The sequence below is a fragment of the Mustela nigripes genome, chromosome 6 (assembly GCF_022355385.1).
Source record: "Mustela nigripes isolate SB6536 chromosome 6, MUSNIG.SB6536, whole genome shotgun sequence".
NCBI lineage: Eukaryota > Metazoa > Chordata > Mammalia > Carnivora > Mustelidae > Mustela > Mustela nigripes.
Window position 1 is genome coordinate 12,248,613 of NC_081562.1, and position 18,372 is coordinate 12,266,984.

Here is an 18,372-nt window from a genome sequence, read left to right on the forward strand (position 1 = left end):
TTCTATTTATAGAGTACTCAGTAGGTGCTCAATACATGTGTCATGAATGAATGAAGAGACATTCCTTGGAGACCCCTCCTTGGCCTCCTCTCTGCCTCTCTTCTTGCCGTGGTTCACCTCACCAGAGGAAGAGCCAGAAGGGGCCCTTGGGAGTCACCTGTTCAAATGCCTGTGTTAGAGATGAGGTCCAGAGGTGGTAAGTAACCAGCTGGAGGTCACACAGCGAGTTAGAGGAGAAAGGAATGCAAGATAATGCCCTCCTTGGTCCAGAACTCATCTGGGGTTCTCACCCAGCCTCTGTCTCCTGAGCCAAGAGGGCAACCTTGGGAGGAGCCACAAGAGTTCCTGTATTGCTCGTTTTACTGCTGAGTCCGAAGCAACCTTCCTCCGGATGTGCTCAGAGAGGCTTTCTGGGCCATGGGCCTTCTTTGGATGGTGAGGTGGATTCCTCCAGAGGCCTGGGCACCCTCCTGCCTCCTGTCTTGACCTGGAGAGGGAGAGTGGCTCCATTGGCGAGATGGGATTCAATCTCTATGTGGAGGTGGCACAGAGGCTGTTCCATTTGGGGTTCGCAGGTGGAAGGCAGCACAGAGCAGGGACGCAGGTCTGCTGGATGAGAGGGCCTAGGAGAGGCTGCGTCTCCCACAGGTGGCATGGCAGGAGGGTGATCTGGCCGGGGCACCAGGCAGAGACCCGCTGACCGGGAGCTGGTGGATAGCACCCGGTGGGGAGAGCCAGCAGGGGCTGAGTGGAGGGCGGCAGCCTGGGACCCTGTCACAAGGGGAAGGTAAGGTGAGAAGTGAGTCCTAGGCTTCACCTGGAGCTGTCCCGCGGCTTCGCCAACTTTCCCCCAGGACTTGGGTAACTCAGGGTGGGTAGGGGACAATGTCGGGGACAAATGTGTGCCCCGGGGGCCAGGAAACCCAGTCCTAATCTTGGCATTTATAGGACTTGCTTGAGGTGAGAAAGTCACTTTACTTCTCGGTGCCCAGTTTCTGCATTAGCAAAACATGGAGAAGTAAAGACATCCTACCTCATAGCATCACGGAGGGCATACACAAACCTCGGACCACAGGACTGTCTATGTTGTGTACTGCTGGTTGCCCGCTGTTTTGTGTCTGACACACCAAGCCCCTGGGGTTCCTCGCTTCTGTGTCTGGGTGGGACGTTCCTGCACGGACAGCCCATGCTCAGAGTGCACGTCCTAGGTGCCAAGGCCTTTCATTTCTCAGCAATTTCACCCTCATCGAATAACTACTCTCCTTGGAGGGGCGAAGTGACTCTTCTGGGCCACACTGCTGTTAAGTGCAGAGCTGAGATTCGAACCTGGGCAGTCTGACTCCAGAGGCTACTTGCTCAACCTCTGGGCACTGCCCCTTACTCCCTGCCTGCTTGGTTCTGAAACTCTGAAGTTCTGCCTAGTAATACAAGCCTGTCCACGCTGGAAGGAGAGGTGCAGTGATTGTCACCCAAGAGATGAGGACGTGGGGACTGAGAGGGGCAGCGGCTTGTCCCACGTCCCACAGACATCCAGAGCAGTCTAGGCTGTGCTCTTTCTGGAAGAGCCTCCCTTGTACCCTCTACTGTACACAGAGCCCCTGGGGTTCTTCGCTTCTGTGTCTGGGTGGGACGTTCCTGCAGACAGGGCCCCCCACCGCCACCCAGGGTGCCTCAGCCACTCACGGCCTTGTCCGGGTTCATGGCCGGGGCCAAGCTGGCCTCACTCAGCGTCTGTGGAGCCCCAGGGCTGCCGGTCTTCTGCTTCCGCCACTTGGCACGCTGGTTCTGGAACCAGATCTGGGGTGGGCGAAAACCAGGTTGGAGATCAGCCGCAGGGTTTTTCTCCACCCAGTTACCTTCCCCACAAAAGCATGATCCTGATGCTTTCCCAGGGACTGGCTCTTTACAGTTTAGAAAGCTCCACAGCATCAGGATTTCCTTGGTTCAGGAGGTTTGCCCTCTGAGAGGGGACCAGAGATCAGAACCTTCAGTGCCTGTGGGGCTGGGGGCTTGAGCCCGAGTGGAGCAGCTGGATGCCATATAAAGAGGGGCGGTGGGGTCTGTGGGGGAACAGAGCCTGGAGGGCGCAGTGTCTCAGCTTCAGCCAGCAGGGATCCTGTAGAAATGCAAGCCTGGCCTTGCAGGCTCTCCCAGTATCTAAGGCGGAAATCTCAATTTTTAGAGATTGAAAATGCTGTGCAGATCAAATAAAACTCCTCCGTGGGCTGCTTCCTGCTGGTAGGCCATGGGCTCGCAACCCCGGTGGGCCCCTTGGCGTCTATAGGTTGAATATTGGCAGCTCCCTGTCTTCACGGGTGCCCTGGCTGTCCCTGACATGTGGGCATTTGTCCTTGGCCATTCTGCTGAGGGAGCTTCACAGCGCCTGCAGGCGCTGTCCATGCAGCTAATGACTGATTCTAAGTGGGAAGGGAAAGGGAGAAGTCTGAAGCAGCCGTGGTCCGTAGCCAGAAGCAAAGTGGGATGAGATAAAATCAAGAGTAAAATGTTGACCTGGGCCCTGGCTCAGATTTTTGAATTTGGAATGAGTCCATCATATTTGATTGAAAAAGGAAAAAAAGTGATGTAGAGAAGTGTTTTAGAGCCAGCCAGCAGTGTCACAATTGGCTTTGGATTTGCTAGGGGGGTACTTGCAAAATTGGGAGTGTGCAAAGAGGCAGGACATGCCCCTGGTAAATGACAAGGGGCAACTATATCTCTAACCACAGACACTCCAAGGGGAACAAATGACAGATTCTCGATTAGGTAGATCTCGGACCATGGATGGCCCTTTCCACTTCTCTATGTTGCCTTCAAAGTGACACCTATGGGGTCTGGATCAGGGGTTGGCAAACTAAGGCCAGCAGGATAAACCTGGCCTTCCTACCAGTTTTTGTATGGCCCGTGAGCTAAGCATGGCTTTCACGTTTTTAAATGGTTGGGAGAAAAGATAGAAAGAAGAATATTTGCGACACGTGCAAATTACACAAAATTCAAATTGTAGAGCTCATCAATAATGTTTTAGACAGTGACCGTATGGCTTCACAAAACCCAGCATAATTACCATCTGGCCTTCTACAGATAAAGGTCACTGGTCTTTGCTGACCACTGGTCTAGATTGTCAATAACTATTTTGTGAATGGGGCTACATGGTGAATGATGTTCTGGAACTACAGCCAGGGGGAGAGGGAAGGCAGGAAGCAGATACCGATGGCCATCACTGAAGTCACCCTGCTCCATTTCCACCTCCCAAAGACAGGCACCACCTTGTAACTACGGTGACCTTATTTCCTGGAAATAATATTTGGCAAATGTGACTATATTCAAGGGACAAAGGCAATGGGAAATTTCAGATGCTGCAGCCCTGGAGGGTTCATGATCCACAGGGTCTCACCCATGGACCCCAAAGCATTGAGGTTGGGGGCTGAGAGTGGGGGCTGACAGCTGTACCTGCACCCGAGCTTCTGGGAGGTTGATCCGGGCTGCCAGCTGGTTGCGGATGTGGACGTCCGGGTAGTGGGTGAAGTGGAAGATCTTCTCCAGTTCATGCAGCTGCTCAGAGGTGAAGGTGGTTCGGACCCTTCGCTTGCTCTTTCTTTCCTCTGGATGGAAGAGGGCTCAAGTTGGGTTAGTGATCTTGCTGTTGGCACCCTGATGAGGCTTTTGTGTTACTTGATTTCACTCTTTCAACTCCTGCTGCACTACAGAGTCTTGGGCACTGGCTCCTCTGCTCAGAATTTTGCAATATTTTTCAATAGAAATCCTGTCCCTAGGTCCAGCTCTCTGATCTATCCTAAACAGTGGGGTCAAGATAACTTTCTAGAAACTCCCATGATTGTCCTTTTTGGTGTCCAGATGCCTTCAATGACTTGCCTTTGTCTACAACAGGCCATGGCAAACTGTAGCCTGAGGGTCAAATCTGGCCCGCTGTTTGTTTTTGTAAATAAAGTTTTATTGGAACACAGCCCTCCCATTGGTTTATGTATTGTCTATGGCTGCTTTCGCAAGCAGCTCTGAGTAGTTGCAACAGTACCCATATGGCCTGCAAAGCCTAAAATAATTACCATCTGGTCCTTCACAGGAAAAACTTGCCAGCCTTGGTCTACAAAGTAAAAACTGAACTCCACAGCAGTCAGTCCCTTACAACCTGTTTCCAATCTAACTGTCCAGCCTTGTGTCCATGTGGAGTTGACTACGTAATCTCTGGGGCCTAATGTAAAGGAAAACGTGGTGCTCTTGTTCAAAAAGCAGGAAAAAAAGCTTTTCATTTTCTTCTGCAGTCTCTCTTGACCTGTCAGTGTGGTTTTTTGTTGTTGTTGTTTGCTTAGGTTTTTAAATTTGCCATGTAAGGTCATGCTCCGTTGGGCACAGGGTTACTAATAGGGTGAAACCTTACAGCGACCAGAACCCACCCATTCACTTGGCACCAGAGTACATGTACTTGAACTTGAGCCTCCTCCCATCCATACCCTGAAATCCCTCCCATCACTGGAATCACACAGGATGGAGGAAGTATCCATCACTGGGTAGGGATGGGGAAACAAGTGGCCTAGATAGAGCCCATGCTGGGAAGGAAGAGTGGTGGGAGGAGGGGCACTGAGCATTGAGTCAAGGCTTCAGGGCCCTAGTGCTTGCTTTCTGGTCCCACTGAACTTCACTGACAAAGCACAGTTTCACACGTAAAATTATTAAGAGTTTCAAGATGACCATGAGCATTAAATCCCCAAGTGTTAGGCCTCTGTGCAGTACTGTAGGCAGCTACACTGGTCCTAACACAGGCCCGGGAAGCCAGGTCTGTGCATGTGTGTGTGTGTGATGGGGAATCAGCTATTCTGCTGGGACACGATAAATTTTGAAATGCCTATTGGGTATTGAAAACAACTCTCGAGTAGGCAGATGAATATATGTTTGGAGCTCAAAGTGGGTCTCAGGACTGTGGTTCAAATCTGGGAAGGGTCAGTGTATATTTGGCTGAGGTTACTCAGGCAGGAAGGGATGTAGAGAAAAGTGGAGGGTAAGCCTGGACCATCCACTGAGCAGAGGCTCAGCAGCCCGTAAGGGAGCCGAGAGAAATCAGTGAAGGACACCACAATGGGCAGGTCCCAGAGACAGGAGGAAAAGGAGGACATCCAGTGATGAAACTCAAGTAAGAGGCTCAGCTGTGCCAATGCTGGGGATAGATTAGTTATAACAGAGACAGAGAAGGGTCATAGCAGTCCCGTGGAACAGGCAGTGAGGGCTCAGTGGGCAGTGAAAGGGGCGGAGGGGAGGCAGCCACTGCAGACACGTCCACAAAGGTGTGCTGGGCACGTGGAGGAAGAATGGCAGTTGCTAACTGGAGAGAGAGTGTATGTTCCCAGGACCAAAACAGAAAGGACAGGATAGCATCATGAAAAGCCCCCAGTAAATGTTCTCCAGCAAATCTCTATATCAGTCTGTTTTCTGGGGAAGCTGATCTGAGCCAGAGGAAGCTCAGACCCAAACAGTGCCCAAGGAAACAGGGGGAAAGAGAGCTTTGGAAAGAAAGGAGTGTCCGTAGAATTAAAAACAAGTGAGGGAGAAGAGGAAGAAAAGTCAGAAAATATCAGTGTGTTCATCAAACACCTATTATGTGCCTGGTGTGGTGTTGGACCTTGACCTTGACCTTGGCCTGCATTCATGCGTGCATGTTTATTTAGCTTGTTTTGTTCTAAGATGGATGTGAGGCATGGGGTCCTGAATTTGGCATTTAGGAGGACACTGAAGGTCAGAGCAAAACTACTTGGGTAGAAATATGATGGCAGAAGCCAAGGAATGAGGACCTATGTTTGCAGTAGCCCAAACATACCCAGTGTGGCGTCTGACACTTCCTAGAGACTTTGACAAATATAGGTTGAATGAAAGTGGATGAAGGCGTGAGTGGTTGGGGAGAAGTGACAGCAGTAAGTAGGAGAAGAATTCATATATTGAGAAGGTGTTAGAAGGTGGCGGGGGAGGCTGGGGAGAAGTTTCAGACAGTAGCGTGGAGCACGTCAGGAGACTGAGGGGAGAGAGAGGGCTCTGGAGAGGCGCTGGAAGGGACAGCTGTGGGAGAGACTTGGCAGAGACACTCGCTATACAGGTGAGGGTACCAGGTGAGTTTCGGGGCAGGTGAACCAGAAGTCGGGTCTCCAGCAGAGAGTGAGTGAGGTGAAGGGGTCAGAGCAGGAGGGATGAAGAAGGGCTTTGGGACAGCTGCTCTGGAGAAGGACCAGGGAAGCATGAAGCGTAAGGAAGATCTCCCATGTGCAGCCTTCCCTGTACGTCGTGAAGGGGACAAGGGTCACAGATGGTGGAGGAAGGATGGAATCAGGTGGTAGTGGGTTTGTTTTCCTGACCATGCACTTCCGAGGACAGGGCTGCAACTTAGTTTTACTTCAAACAAAGTCTACATGATGTAATTCTAGGAACTGTGGGAAAGGTAGAACCCCCCTCCCCAAACCCCCTTCACGTTTGGGGATCAATGTCAGATGTCACAGGCCAGATGGGATGACTAAAAAGGAGGGTGGGGATCTGACATCTTCCTGAGGTCTCCTTTCTCGCACGCAGCTCACCTTCCTCCTCATCCCCGCAAGAGACGAGGTAAAAGCACTACAGGCTATGAATTGGAGTAGACATTGGGTGAAGAGTGGATCTTAGTTATGATTGTTTAACAACCGAAGAGTGTGTGTGTGTGCATGCATGTGTGGTGTGTGTATATGTGTATGTGTATGTGTGGTATGTGTGCTTTGTGTGTGTGTGTGGTGTGCGTGCACACTTGTTATTTATCCTAATATTTGTTAGAAGGAAACCCACTGAACTGGACATCAGGAGACCTGAGCTCTCTTCCTGAATTCTACAACTTGGGCCACATTTCATTTACATTCTGGGCCTCAGTCTCCCCATCTGTGCAATGGGTGAAGAGAGCAGGCCAAATACATCCTGACATCCTATAATTCTCTTTCTCTTCAGGTGGAGGTTGGATGACTTAAAACACCTTGCCTTGGGCCTGCCCAGGGAACCATTTGTTTGGTGGAAGGCGAGGGCCAGAGAGGAGAAGCTACTCCTACAGCTGAAGCTACTCCTCAATCTCTGGGATTAACCAGGCCCATTGACCTCAGTGGTAGAAATGGCATCTCATAGTCTGCCTTTGGTCTCATCCCTCTCTGTTACCCCTCAAGCTTGTTGTTAATTATTTTCTCTTCCCTCAGAGGACTTTGACTCATTTCGATAACTCTTGGGAGCTTCTTGGGAGTCACAGACAGTGAGGTTTCAAACATTATCATTTGCTAGAATAAGCTCTTGGACTGTGAACCACCTGATTGGACTTGAGAGAGCTCCTTCCCTATCTCTTTTGCCCTCCCAGGTCTATCTTCTTTTTAAAAATTTTTAAGAAGAGATATTTATTCTATGTTTAGAGCTAGCAGTGTGTTTAAGGGTAGAACTGAAGCCAGTAACAATTGATACAGAGAGAGATGGCAATGTCAACCCGTTGCTGAGTCTTAAGGAACATGTCCTTTGTGCCCATCATCTTGTAGGCACTGGGGGCCTATCTGCAGGAGTACAAAAACGAACAAGCCATGTTGACAATTTCACGCTCATTCAATCACAAGGCCAGCATTTTAGGTGATAGTAATACTGTGCAGTTCTATAGGACATTGCAAAAAAAAAAAAAAAAAAATTCACAGGATGGAAGATTCCAGGTTTCCTGGGCAAACTGTGGTGTCTGGGACAGTTTGGAGTTAGGATTCTTCTGGGAGTACAGAGCTATGGAATGGGGGATCCTGGACAGAGAATGTAGGGTGCAGAACCAGAATATGGGAAAGCAAGCATCATGGAGAATAGAGGATTAGAAACAATGTAGATGATGAGAAAAAGAAGCCACCTTCTCCATTCTCTCCAGAAGGAAATTTAGGCAAACAAGGGTTTATGACTAAAAATAGACTCCTTAATAGAATAATTTTTTCAATGCTTCCATTTGTGTAACTAAAGGAGAAACTTTTAAGATACATGTGGCTTTTCCCTATTTCTGGCAGGACTGGAGGGCATAATTTGGAGAAAGAAAGGATCTACTTCTTTTCTGCATAAGTGACCTCTGACTTTGTGGAGAGTGGGTCGTCTGGCAAATTGCTGGTCAGTTAGAAAAATATATTTTCAGCGGCGCCTGGGTGGCTCAGTAGGTTAAAGGCTCTGCCTTCAGCTCGGGTCATGATCTCGGGGTCCTGGGATTGAGCCCTGCATCGGGCTCTCTGCTCAGCAGGGAGCCTGCTCCCCACCCCCCTGCCCTGCCTGCTTCTCTGCCTACCTGTGATCTCTTTCTGTCAAATAAATAAATAAAATATTTAAAAAAAAGAAAAATATGTTTTCATATTAGTTCTGAGCTACACATTCTCAGATGTTTGTCTTTGAGAAATGATGGTGATGGTGATAATGATGGTGATGATGATGATGATGATGGTGGTGATGATGATGATGGTGGTGATGATGGTAGTGATGGTGATGATGGTGATGATGGTGATGGTGGTGGTCATGATGGTGTTGATGATGGTGATGATGGTGACAATGAGGATGTTGGTGGTGGTGATGATGATGCTGGTGATGATGGTAATGGTGATGGTGATGATTGTGGTGATGATGGTGATGATGATGATGTTGATGATAGTGATGATGATGGTAATGAATGTATGTGTGTGTGTGTGTGTGTGTGCATGTGTGTGTGTCCAATGGCTCTAGAGACATCTCCAGGGAATAAACAGACACATCCCAAATCCACACCACAGAAGAGATGGAGGCTGAGCCTCAAACCCACCACCTTGCAGGACTCAGGATGCCAAAGCTTCTTTCTCAAGTCTGACTGTGGGTTCTTGGAGTGCCCATAGTCAACACTGATTGTCCCCCAGCCCTTTTTGTGATGTTAGTCTAGACTGAATGGCCTCAAATTGGAGGACTATAAAAAGGAGTGGTAGGGATGGAGGGGTCCTGGGGCTGAGATCACTCCCAGTGACTGGGGCCCCCTGAAATTTAATTCATGAGACTGAACCAGAAGAGCAGTATGGGAGAAGTCAGATAGACTTGGACCTGGCTTCAGGAAAACAGGTTTGGACCAGAGGCAAGACTTTGTTAAAAGTTTAGCTCCTTAAAAAATATATTATATGTTTATAAAAAATAAAAAATTAAAAAAAAAAGTTTAGCTCCTTAGGTTTGCAATGTTTAGGATGGTAGCTACCATCTCCATGTGGTTATTTAAATAAAATAAAATAAAATAAAATAAAATAAAATAAAATAAAATAAATAAAAATTCAGCTTCTTGGGGCACCAATTCTGATGGCATTGGGGAAATGGGAAGTTTAGGGTAAACAAAAAGAAGGGTGGACTTGCCAGGCCTACATCTCTGAGAAGTATCTGAGAGGCTGACTAAGGAGAGATGAAAGGCCACTCTTTAGTTTTCCCTCCAGATGCAGGTGGAAGCTGCTCCAGGAAAGGGGTGGGAGGCACCAGCGAGGCAGGCATGGGTTACAGACCACAGTGGATGATAAGGGAGAGGAGGCAGGTGAGAAAAGTCAGAACAGCATGGACTGATATGGAGCAGAGAAGAATGTAGAACACAGAACTTGGTCTATGGAATTTTGGAACCAGAAGGAACCTCATTCAATGAGACGCTGGAAATAGGAGCTCACTGTGAGAGTGTCCTAGGCACTGGATGAGGTTCTTGATCATCAGGAAGGACTGGGATGTCCCAAACGCTCCAGAGGGGAGGTTGATGGGGTCACTGGGTCCCCTTTTCCCAGCTCTGGAAGGAGCACTGGATTGGGAGTGATAAAATCTTTAAGCTCCTGTCCAGGCCCAGCATCTCCTGACCATGTTCTTGGCATGGAAGCTGAGGAGCCGGTGGCCACAGTGCAGCCCACCCACTGCGGTGGGCCAAGGGCACCAGGGCAGGGCAGAGGATGGGCGGGGAGAGGGTGGAAGAAGGTGGCAAAAACTGCTGCCCCTTTCAAGTTTCTCCTCTCCCTGTTATTAATTGTGTGAGCTGTGAATCACACTTCAGTGGGTCTTCAAAGAGAACGAGTCAGCAGAACTTAATTAAACCTGAGCCGTTTAGCACATCGATCATAAGAAATACACAATTTACACAGGTGATTAGGCCACCTAATTATAAACCGATGTTTCTCTGCGCTCGGCTCCCTCCCCTGATTGCTCTTTCTCCTCGGTCTGCTAATTGGTCCTGGCTGCTCAGCTAAAGGCCCTGGGGGGCTTTGCCACTGGAGGAAGGTTCTGGAAATGGACTTCGTTCAGTGGATGCAGCATGGAGGGGATCCAGGGCACACTTTGGAGCCTTTCTGCAGGCTGGGGACACTGCCTGGACATGATGGGCAGGGTACAAGGCAGAAGCCTGCCAGGGTAGACCTGGGCTGGGCTTTTCTTGCTAGCCTGGTCATGAACTTCCTACAGTTCCCCTGGTGCTCATAGCATACAAGGAAAACTCCTTGGCATGGCATTCAAGGCTCCTCAAGTCCACCCTTTCCCGAATCATCTTCTTTCCACCTGATCATTTCTAGATTCCACAAATTGGTCATGCCCTTTTATTCTCTAGGTGCCTGGTCTCACAGCTCCCCCTGCCTAGAATACTTGTCTTCTTTCTTTGTCTGGTGAATACTCATCACCAAATGACACATCACCAGATACTCATCTATTCAAGCTCAAATCAATCCAATCCTTCCTTCTCTGCAAGGTCTGTTGTGAATCTCTGTAGAAACAGCCCCCCCCCCCCTTTTTTTTTTAAATAAATTTAAGTAAAGAGCACTTTTGGCTTGCACCATCAGCCTCTGCATTTGTAAAAACAAAAATCTCTCTTAGCTTTTCTCTTTGTGCTTACGTATCTTTCTATCCAAATGTTAATGGTGGTTAATGCTAGACGATGAGATGGTAGAGTTACAGCTACATTTTTCACCTTCTTTTTGTTTAACTGTGTTTTCTATTTTTCGATAATATACATGGATTATTTCCATGAATAAAAAACATCAAAGAGAATTCAGCCAGGGAGGGAAGACACGAAAATAAAGAAATCACTAAGGGCGACAACTGGCCTGAAGACCACTGGGAAGCCTCTTGGTGGAGATTTGCCGACAGCCAGGGAGGGCCTGGGAGGGCTCTCTCAGCAGAGCAGGGTTGTTAGTTTTCTTGTGCACAGACTTACTCTCATGCTTTTTGTGTATAGATCTCAGCCAATGTGCACACACACACACACACACACACCCCTGCACTTTCCATTTGTATATCTTTTTTTTTTTTTTTTTAAAGCAGGTGTGCCCTTTGTTTAAAGGGAATTGTGTGGGGAGCCCCACACAACAGATAGCGGCAGAGCTCCTTTGTTGATGCATGTGGGGGCCCCCAGAGTGCAGCTTGCTTGGCTCCCCTTTGTCCGAGGCAGCTGTGGCCCTGCATCTCTGGAAGCCCACCACTCCTCCAAACACAGGTTTTAAAGATGCTGATGTATGCAAATAAGGGTCAAAGTTCCCGGCTTGGCGCACCTGACCTTCGGTCTCCTGATCTCCCATCCCCTCTCTGCCATTGCTCCAGGATTTTTAGACGCCAGCCACGCTGGATTTCCCTGTTTCTCAACTCCTTTTTCTCCCTCGGGTTTGCCGCAAGTGCTTCCCTCTGCCTGCCTTCTCTGCCTGACCCCATCTCAGAGGTCACCTCCTCTCTGAAGCCTTCCTGGAAGGCCTCAGACGGTTCATTATTCCCTTGTCCTTGTTCTCGGAACACACGGTCAGGTTCACAGGGTCTCTCTGTGTCATGGTGTGACTCTCGTGACAGCGTGTGTAGGTCTGGTGGGCGAGACTCACACATGGAGGGGGATGGTGTGAGTACTGAGATCTGGGGCGGCAAGGGGCTATTTTCACGGGCTTTCAGAGCGTGCGTATGCGTCCTCCCCTCCTGTGGCCATTTCTTTCCGATCTGTACTAGTGGCAATGCCGGGGCGTAGTTGGACCTCACAGGCTGTGCAGCCGGAGCGTGTTTCATGCTGGGACACAGGAAGTGTCACAGAACTAGCTCCTAGGCTAGGGAGATCATATTTAGTTACCCTTCCCGCCAAGCATGGGTGAGGAAGTTCACTGTTCTCTTCATGGCCAACCCAAGTGCAGGGCTGCAGGGTGCTCAGATGAGAGGTGTGCAAAGCCATGGGCCCTGTAAATGGCAGGGAAAGCGGTTTCTAGCCGAAAATGGGTTAACAACTGCTACCTTCTGAGGGGCATCTGGGGAGGCAAAGCTCTTTGGGAACACCCCATTGATTAAAGAGCAGAGACAAACAGAAACACTTAAGAGAGTTCTAGGTCTGGAGACTGAAGATGACCTATGAAGGCTTATAAGGGCCCTGAAGTGAGAAACCATCATCCCAGCATAGAACAGTGTGAGGGAAGACGAGGATCAGCAAGAAGAAGCCTCCAGACACGGCCCAAACACACCCCCTTCTCTCGGCTACCCACTCCGGCCTCGGCTGACTGGTCTGGAGGTGAGTATCTCACTCAGGCCCGGCCAATGGGTCCTTCCTCTGGGACTCCTGGACGTGGAACTTTAGAGAACTTGTGGGAAGTCGCTGGAGGCTGATAAAACTCTCAGAGTGATTGGGTGTCACTGGGAAGGAGAAAAGTTGAGCAGGTGCAGAGAAGCCGTTGGATGGATATGGTGGTGTTGATCCTGGCTCTCATCATGGCTGAAGCCCGCTTATGATCCTGCCCGTCCCTTGGCTCAGTCCCTTGGTTCCTCAAAGCAACACATTTCCTTCTCTATTTCAGCGAACCCGATGGTTTTTGTCATTTGGAACTGAGAGTTCTCATTCATATGATCATTGCACCTTTTGCTCATAAAACCCTATGGTGGCTCTTCATTCCTTTTGGGATACAAAGCAGAAATGTCCTTGATGGTCCGGCATGGCTGGGCTCCTTTCCAGCTCTCAGCCCTCACCTTGCTCCCTTGAACATCTTGTTTAACACCAAGTCCTTGCCTTGGGGACTCCCTCTGCATGGAATGGGATCCACCTTCCCCCCACTCAGTGTTCAGACTGCCCTCAACCATGGGCTTGTCTGGAAGCCTTTGCTGGCAGACTAAATGTCTCGAGGCATAGGCCCTCAGAACCATGTCACCTTCTCCCTGGCACTTAGCACAGCTGTCATTCTGCTTTCACTTACGATAATCAGATGGCTCTTTGTCGTCCCTACTAGACTAGAAGCTGTGTGCGGGCAGAGGCTGGGCTTGTGTTTTGTTCTCTACATCGTCCCATTCCCAACTAAGCACCTCTGGTGGCTTTAAGATATGTTTGCAAATTCTTGGATGGCTCTCAACCCAGGAATTCTTTTCATCTTTAACATGGCCCTACTCAGTCGCTCACAGAGCAAAGGGAATGCAACGGGAACGCTGCTTGCAAGTTTCTCAGGCTGGGTCGTAAAAGTACACAAAAGGACGTAAAAAGGACGTAAAGACACCCTTTTACGACCCCTCCAGTTGGAAGGACACTGTAGTGGGAGGGAGAGAGCCCTGCATAGGAAGAAACTGAGGTCTCCTGGTCAGCCGACTGAGCTGCCACCAACTCACCAGCCGTGGAGTGCCTACCTTGGAAGCCGATCCTTTATTCTGGCTCAGCCTTCAGGAGGCTGCAGGCCCATAGGACTTCCTGCAATCCCATGAGGGACCCTGAGCCAGAGCTCCTCAGTGGAGTCACTCCCAAATTCCTGGTCCACAGACTCTGAGTGAGACAATTAATGTGTATTGTTATTTTAAGCTACTGAGTGAGGGGATAATTCCTTGTGCAGCAGTAGATATGTCAGCCACTCGGTGGATTTTAGTCACTCTTTGACGCTTGCCTGGATGAGGACTACAATGGATAAATCAAATTTAAATGACAGCCAGGGCTTTGTGTGTCCTCTGTCTGCTCTGATTTCTCCTGGTTCTGATGTTCTGTGTCCTATCATTAGAGTAGTGTTGTCAGTGCCCTGCTTGTAACCCTCAGAGCTTTCGGTGCTCCAGATCAACTTCCGACTGCCAGGATGTGTATTTCTGCACTCAAAAGCTCAGATAATTCTGAGGAGTATGGTTGCTCCATTTCCCAAAGGATTTAAGCTTCAGTTTCCCACCGTGGTCACTGGCTTAATTACGTATGCCTTCTTTGTGTGATTTCACTACCTCTGTGCTGTGTCCTTACATGTCCCACATAAATCCCTTGTGCTCCAATTTTTCCTTCTGGTCTGTTTTTTTGCGGGAGCTCCCAGGAAGACAATGCTTTTTTGCAAGCTGGGACCAAGCCTTGGTCTTCCCTATACTGCTACAGGGCTTAACATTCAGCCAGGTTCTCGATTCTAGAATCAGCCTCCCGATGCCCTAGAGGAGTGTCTCCATGGTGTCCTTAGGGTGAGGCTCTGGTGGCAGGGACTGAGAGAGGCTGAGGGGTGACCAAAACCATACTTATCCTGGGGCACTCTAGGTTTTAGCTTTCCTCCTTCTGCACCACTCCTGTCTGCTCTGATGGGAGCCCCTGGGTCTACCTCTCTGAGTATCAGAGCTGTTCATCACAAGGCAATGAGATACCCATGGGTCTGGCCAAAGCCTGAGCCTGGATTCCCAATTCCCGGGACCAGGAGCAGAGCAACGCAGCTTCCTTGGGTTCCTGGGGTGATTGGGGAGGGAGGATGGGAAAGAGAGAAGAAAAAGAGGAAAACCAGGGGCTCATTCAGACTTCTGCCCTCCAGACCGATAAGAGTCAATTTCTGTTGTTTTAAGCCACTCTGTCTATGGTGGTGATTTGCCACAACAGGACCAGGAAAGGAAGGGGTGGGCGTGGGAGAGGAGCAGAAAGAAACGGGGAAAGAGCTAGGAGAAGGGGAGGAGGAGCAGAAGTTTTGAAGGACAAAGGTGTGGGAGGGGTCCAACCCCTTATGAGGGTCACCTCCATGAGAAGTGAGAGAGGCCTGGCACTGGTCCTGGCCTGGGTGACCGAGCTGGCCCCACACATGCACATAGCTCAAAACAAGCTATTCGCCTCCCTGGGCCTCAGCTTCCCCCAAGAGTGGTCCTCGGACCACCTATATCAGGGTCATTTGGGAGAGTTTGCCAGAATGCAGATTCCTGGGAAGGCGGCGGTGGGCTGGGACGGGGAAGAGGGGACAGATCCTGCGGAGGCCATTTGTCCTCTTGCCCACAGCTCCTGGCTACCCTGCTCCTGCCTGGCACGGACAGCCTCTACCCCTCTCTGCGGGGAGGAAGGCTCTGCCAGAAAAGGACCACAAGTGACACCACCGAGGCTTTCCAGCCACCAGTTTGCCATGGAATCAGTCATGGCATGTTTGAGCTGGGAGGGACCTTAAGAATATTCTGGTCCTGCTCTTTCACGCTCCAGATGGGGAAACAGGGGCCTGGGGAGGGGAGCAGCTTGCCCGAGGTCCTCCTGTGAATTAGCAGTACCAGAAGGGTTCTCAGAGGCCGGATTTCTGGAGTCTGGCTCCCCATCCTCCACGCCCAGCGTCTCAACGTCTCTGGCTCATGGGCAACGTCTGCAAGTTGCTTTTGTGGTTTCTGACACGGTGACCTCCCATCCATATTATCTGCTCAGCGTTTTCCCAAGTAGGTTTTTTGTTTTACCTAAATAAATAAATACATTCTAAAAGAAAACCTCCCATCATGACCATAAACGGATAACCGGTGTCACATGTCAGAAATGGAAGGTTAGGGTAGGAATCATTACAGAACTGTTGACATAAATAAGCTGTCTGCGTAGTCCTCAAACGCATTTTGGAAACCACCAGCAGGATCTTCACTGGCCTTTTGGAAATGCTCGCGGCAGGAGATGTACAGATTTAAGCTGCATTCAGGAATAGTCTGCGTGGACCGTCGCAGGCCCCCGGGGTTCAGTTCCAGCGCTAACACTCACGTGGTTTCTGCGGGTGACTGCTCTTCTTGGGTCCCTCATCTATAAGTTGGGGCTCACAACTGTGGCAGTTCCGTGGGAAACAGCCAGGGGAGTGCTGCACGAGCCACAAGGCACTACCCATCCTGATGTGTGCTATTTCGACAAACCCTTACAAGATGGTCTGTTCTTCGTCCAACAGGATAGCGGACGTGGAGAGTGCCAGCATCTTCAGGGGGAGGTTTAGAATGACTGGCTCCCTTTTTGCCATCACCATTTTCAGACTAGAGGAAGGAAAGCTTCCCTGGTGGGGGGATCGGACCTCCCCTCTCCTTTCTTCTCTCTCCCTCTCTGCCTCTTGCCCTGCCCACCTCTCTCTCTCTCTAGGACAGAGAGGGCACTCGCAGACTTCATGTAGCTGCAGCAGGAGAGAGTCAGGTTGGACTCTATTGCTCATTCTTCTCACTGGAAGATATCAGTGAGCTTCCAGAAATGAAGCTGAACTTTTTCCCATGATAGACTCCGCTCCAGGGGACAGGCAGCCCTCCAGGGTTTCCCCCTTGCCTGCACTGAACACAAGCCTGTCTTGGGAGACTGAACTTGGGGGAGGGAGCAGAGCTTGGTGATGGTAGGAGGAGGCATCCTGGGCTCCCTTGAGCTGCCTTTCCAGCCTGTCCTTGGATTCAAGGGGTTGAAAGCAGAGAGAACTGGGGACCCCACGAGTGAGATACTCCAGTCTCACCGACAACCAGGCCCCAGCAGACCCTCGTGACCACCCTAGCTGCCTTCTTCTTCCCTCACTCAACCAATTCCCTGAGGGTGAATCTGAGACCAGAGAGAAAGGGACCTTCCCAAGGGCAGGCCGCAGTCCGGGGCAGGCCGGACAGTGCCACGGAGGAGGATTCCTGCCTCGCAGCACGTGCATGTGTCCACCTTGTTGCCCTTCCTCAAACTGGTTTCAAGGACAGCTGTGAGGTCTGCCTCATCATTGTTGTGTGGGGACAGGCCCCAGGCTGGGCCACTGGCCTGGGAAGGGGATCGGGGTGGGCCGATCCCAGGCCCAGCTTCAGCTGTGGGAAGACGTATGGGCTGGACTCTCCTTCCGAAGAAGACTGGGTCGGACTGAGCAGGTAGGTGGTTGGGGGCAGGCAGAGCCAGGACCCGCTCTCCAGCTGTGTGATGTGCGGACATCCTGCACCTCGTCTCTCTCACAGCCAAGTCTCCTCGTCTTTCAATTATGATAATCATGCTTCTCTCCGGTCAGGAAAGAGGAGACTCCAGGACAGCCCCTACCGCCACGGGGATGCCATGAGAATAAATGGACGCCAGCATTCTTAGCTGTGGCCTGCTGATGGGAGCAAGCCCGTGTTCCTGCCTCTGCCGCTGATGGAACCTTGGGGTCTGCCTCTGAAAAACCCAAGTCCTGGCTAGACAGAAAGGGACTGGCCTGGCACCTGACCTCTCTTTGAATTTTGGGGGCTCTTTCTTCTACGGAAATGGAGCACCTTTTCCCTGCCCAGCTGGCTCTTGGGGCCCTGGGAATGGAAAAGAAATGACCAGAAGACACTTACCCTGCGGCTGGGCCTGCGGGGGCCTCTCTGGTCCGGAGCTCACAGCTGCTGCTGGCCCAGTGTCCTGTTCACCTGCCCTTTCCGACCTGACCACATGGCTCCTCTCGGTGGGCCTCTTTAAGATCTCCTCAATGGAGAAGGACAGTCTCAGCTTCCTGGGGGCCTCACAGCACCCCGAGCTTTTGCTCTCCATACCCTGCAGAGGGCAGGGCTTGCCTTGGGGCACTCAGTGGGTGGCTGTGAGGAGGGGCAGAAGGGGACCTTGTGTGCGCCCAGGGCCAAGCTGGTGGAGGGTAGCGTTCTTCCTCCCCTGGAACTTCTGGAATCAAAAGGGCAAGCGGAGGTGGAGCACAGGGAGCCTCATGTCAGATTATCCAAGCACGATTCTGTCTTTGCACGGACTCCCATGGGCTATTCTAACTGCCCCCCCCCCCCCCAGGAGGCAGGTCACATTGGGAGAGCTGGAGTGGGCTGTATCCCAGGCCCGTGGGCTCAGAGCTCTTGCAGACTTGATGTCACGGGAGCCGCCATGGCCACGCTGGGTTTGGTTGTACTGCCAAAGGTCTTCTCCGGATGGTTGCTTTCAAAATCCCTGGGCTAGGTCGGGATCCCTGATGTCACTGCCGTCTAAGCTAAAGAGCTGGAAGGAAGAGGAATGTCCACGTTTGTCTTTTCTCTGGCTTGTGGCCCTGACCTGATGGTTCTGGCCAGCTTCTGGAAGGCTGGAGTGCCACCTTTGGGCCCGAGGAGGCCAACTCCGATCTGGGCCACCTGCAGCCTTGAAAGGTGTTTCCAGAAACCCTCTTGGACTTCAATTTCTGCTGCTTCTGGACTCCAAAATAGGCTTTCCAGAGCGCCTGGGCTTCTGCCGTCTGGCAGGTGCAGGCTTAGGTAAGGGTGTCCAAG

General features: G+C 50.8%; 1 protein-coding gene across 1 annotated transcript; it reads right to left on the reverse strand.

Annotated features, from left to right (window-relative positions):
• Window positions 1-531: 531 nt before the first annotated feature.
• On the reverse strand, window positions 532-17,997 carry ISX (intestine specific homeobox). The gene is given in 6 exon segments (XM_059404446.1): window positions 532-771; window positions 1,684-1,797; window positions 3,448-3,599; window positions 17,467-17,661; window positions 17,664-17,703; window positions 17,986-17,997. Coding segments are annotated over 6 exon segments (753 nt in total).
• Between the last annotated feature and the right edge of the window lie 375 nt (window positions 17,998-18,372).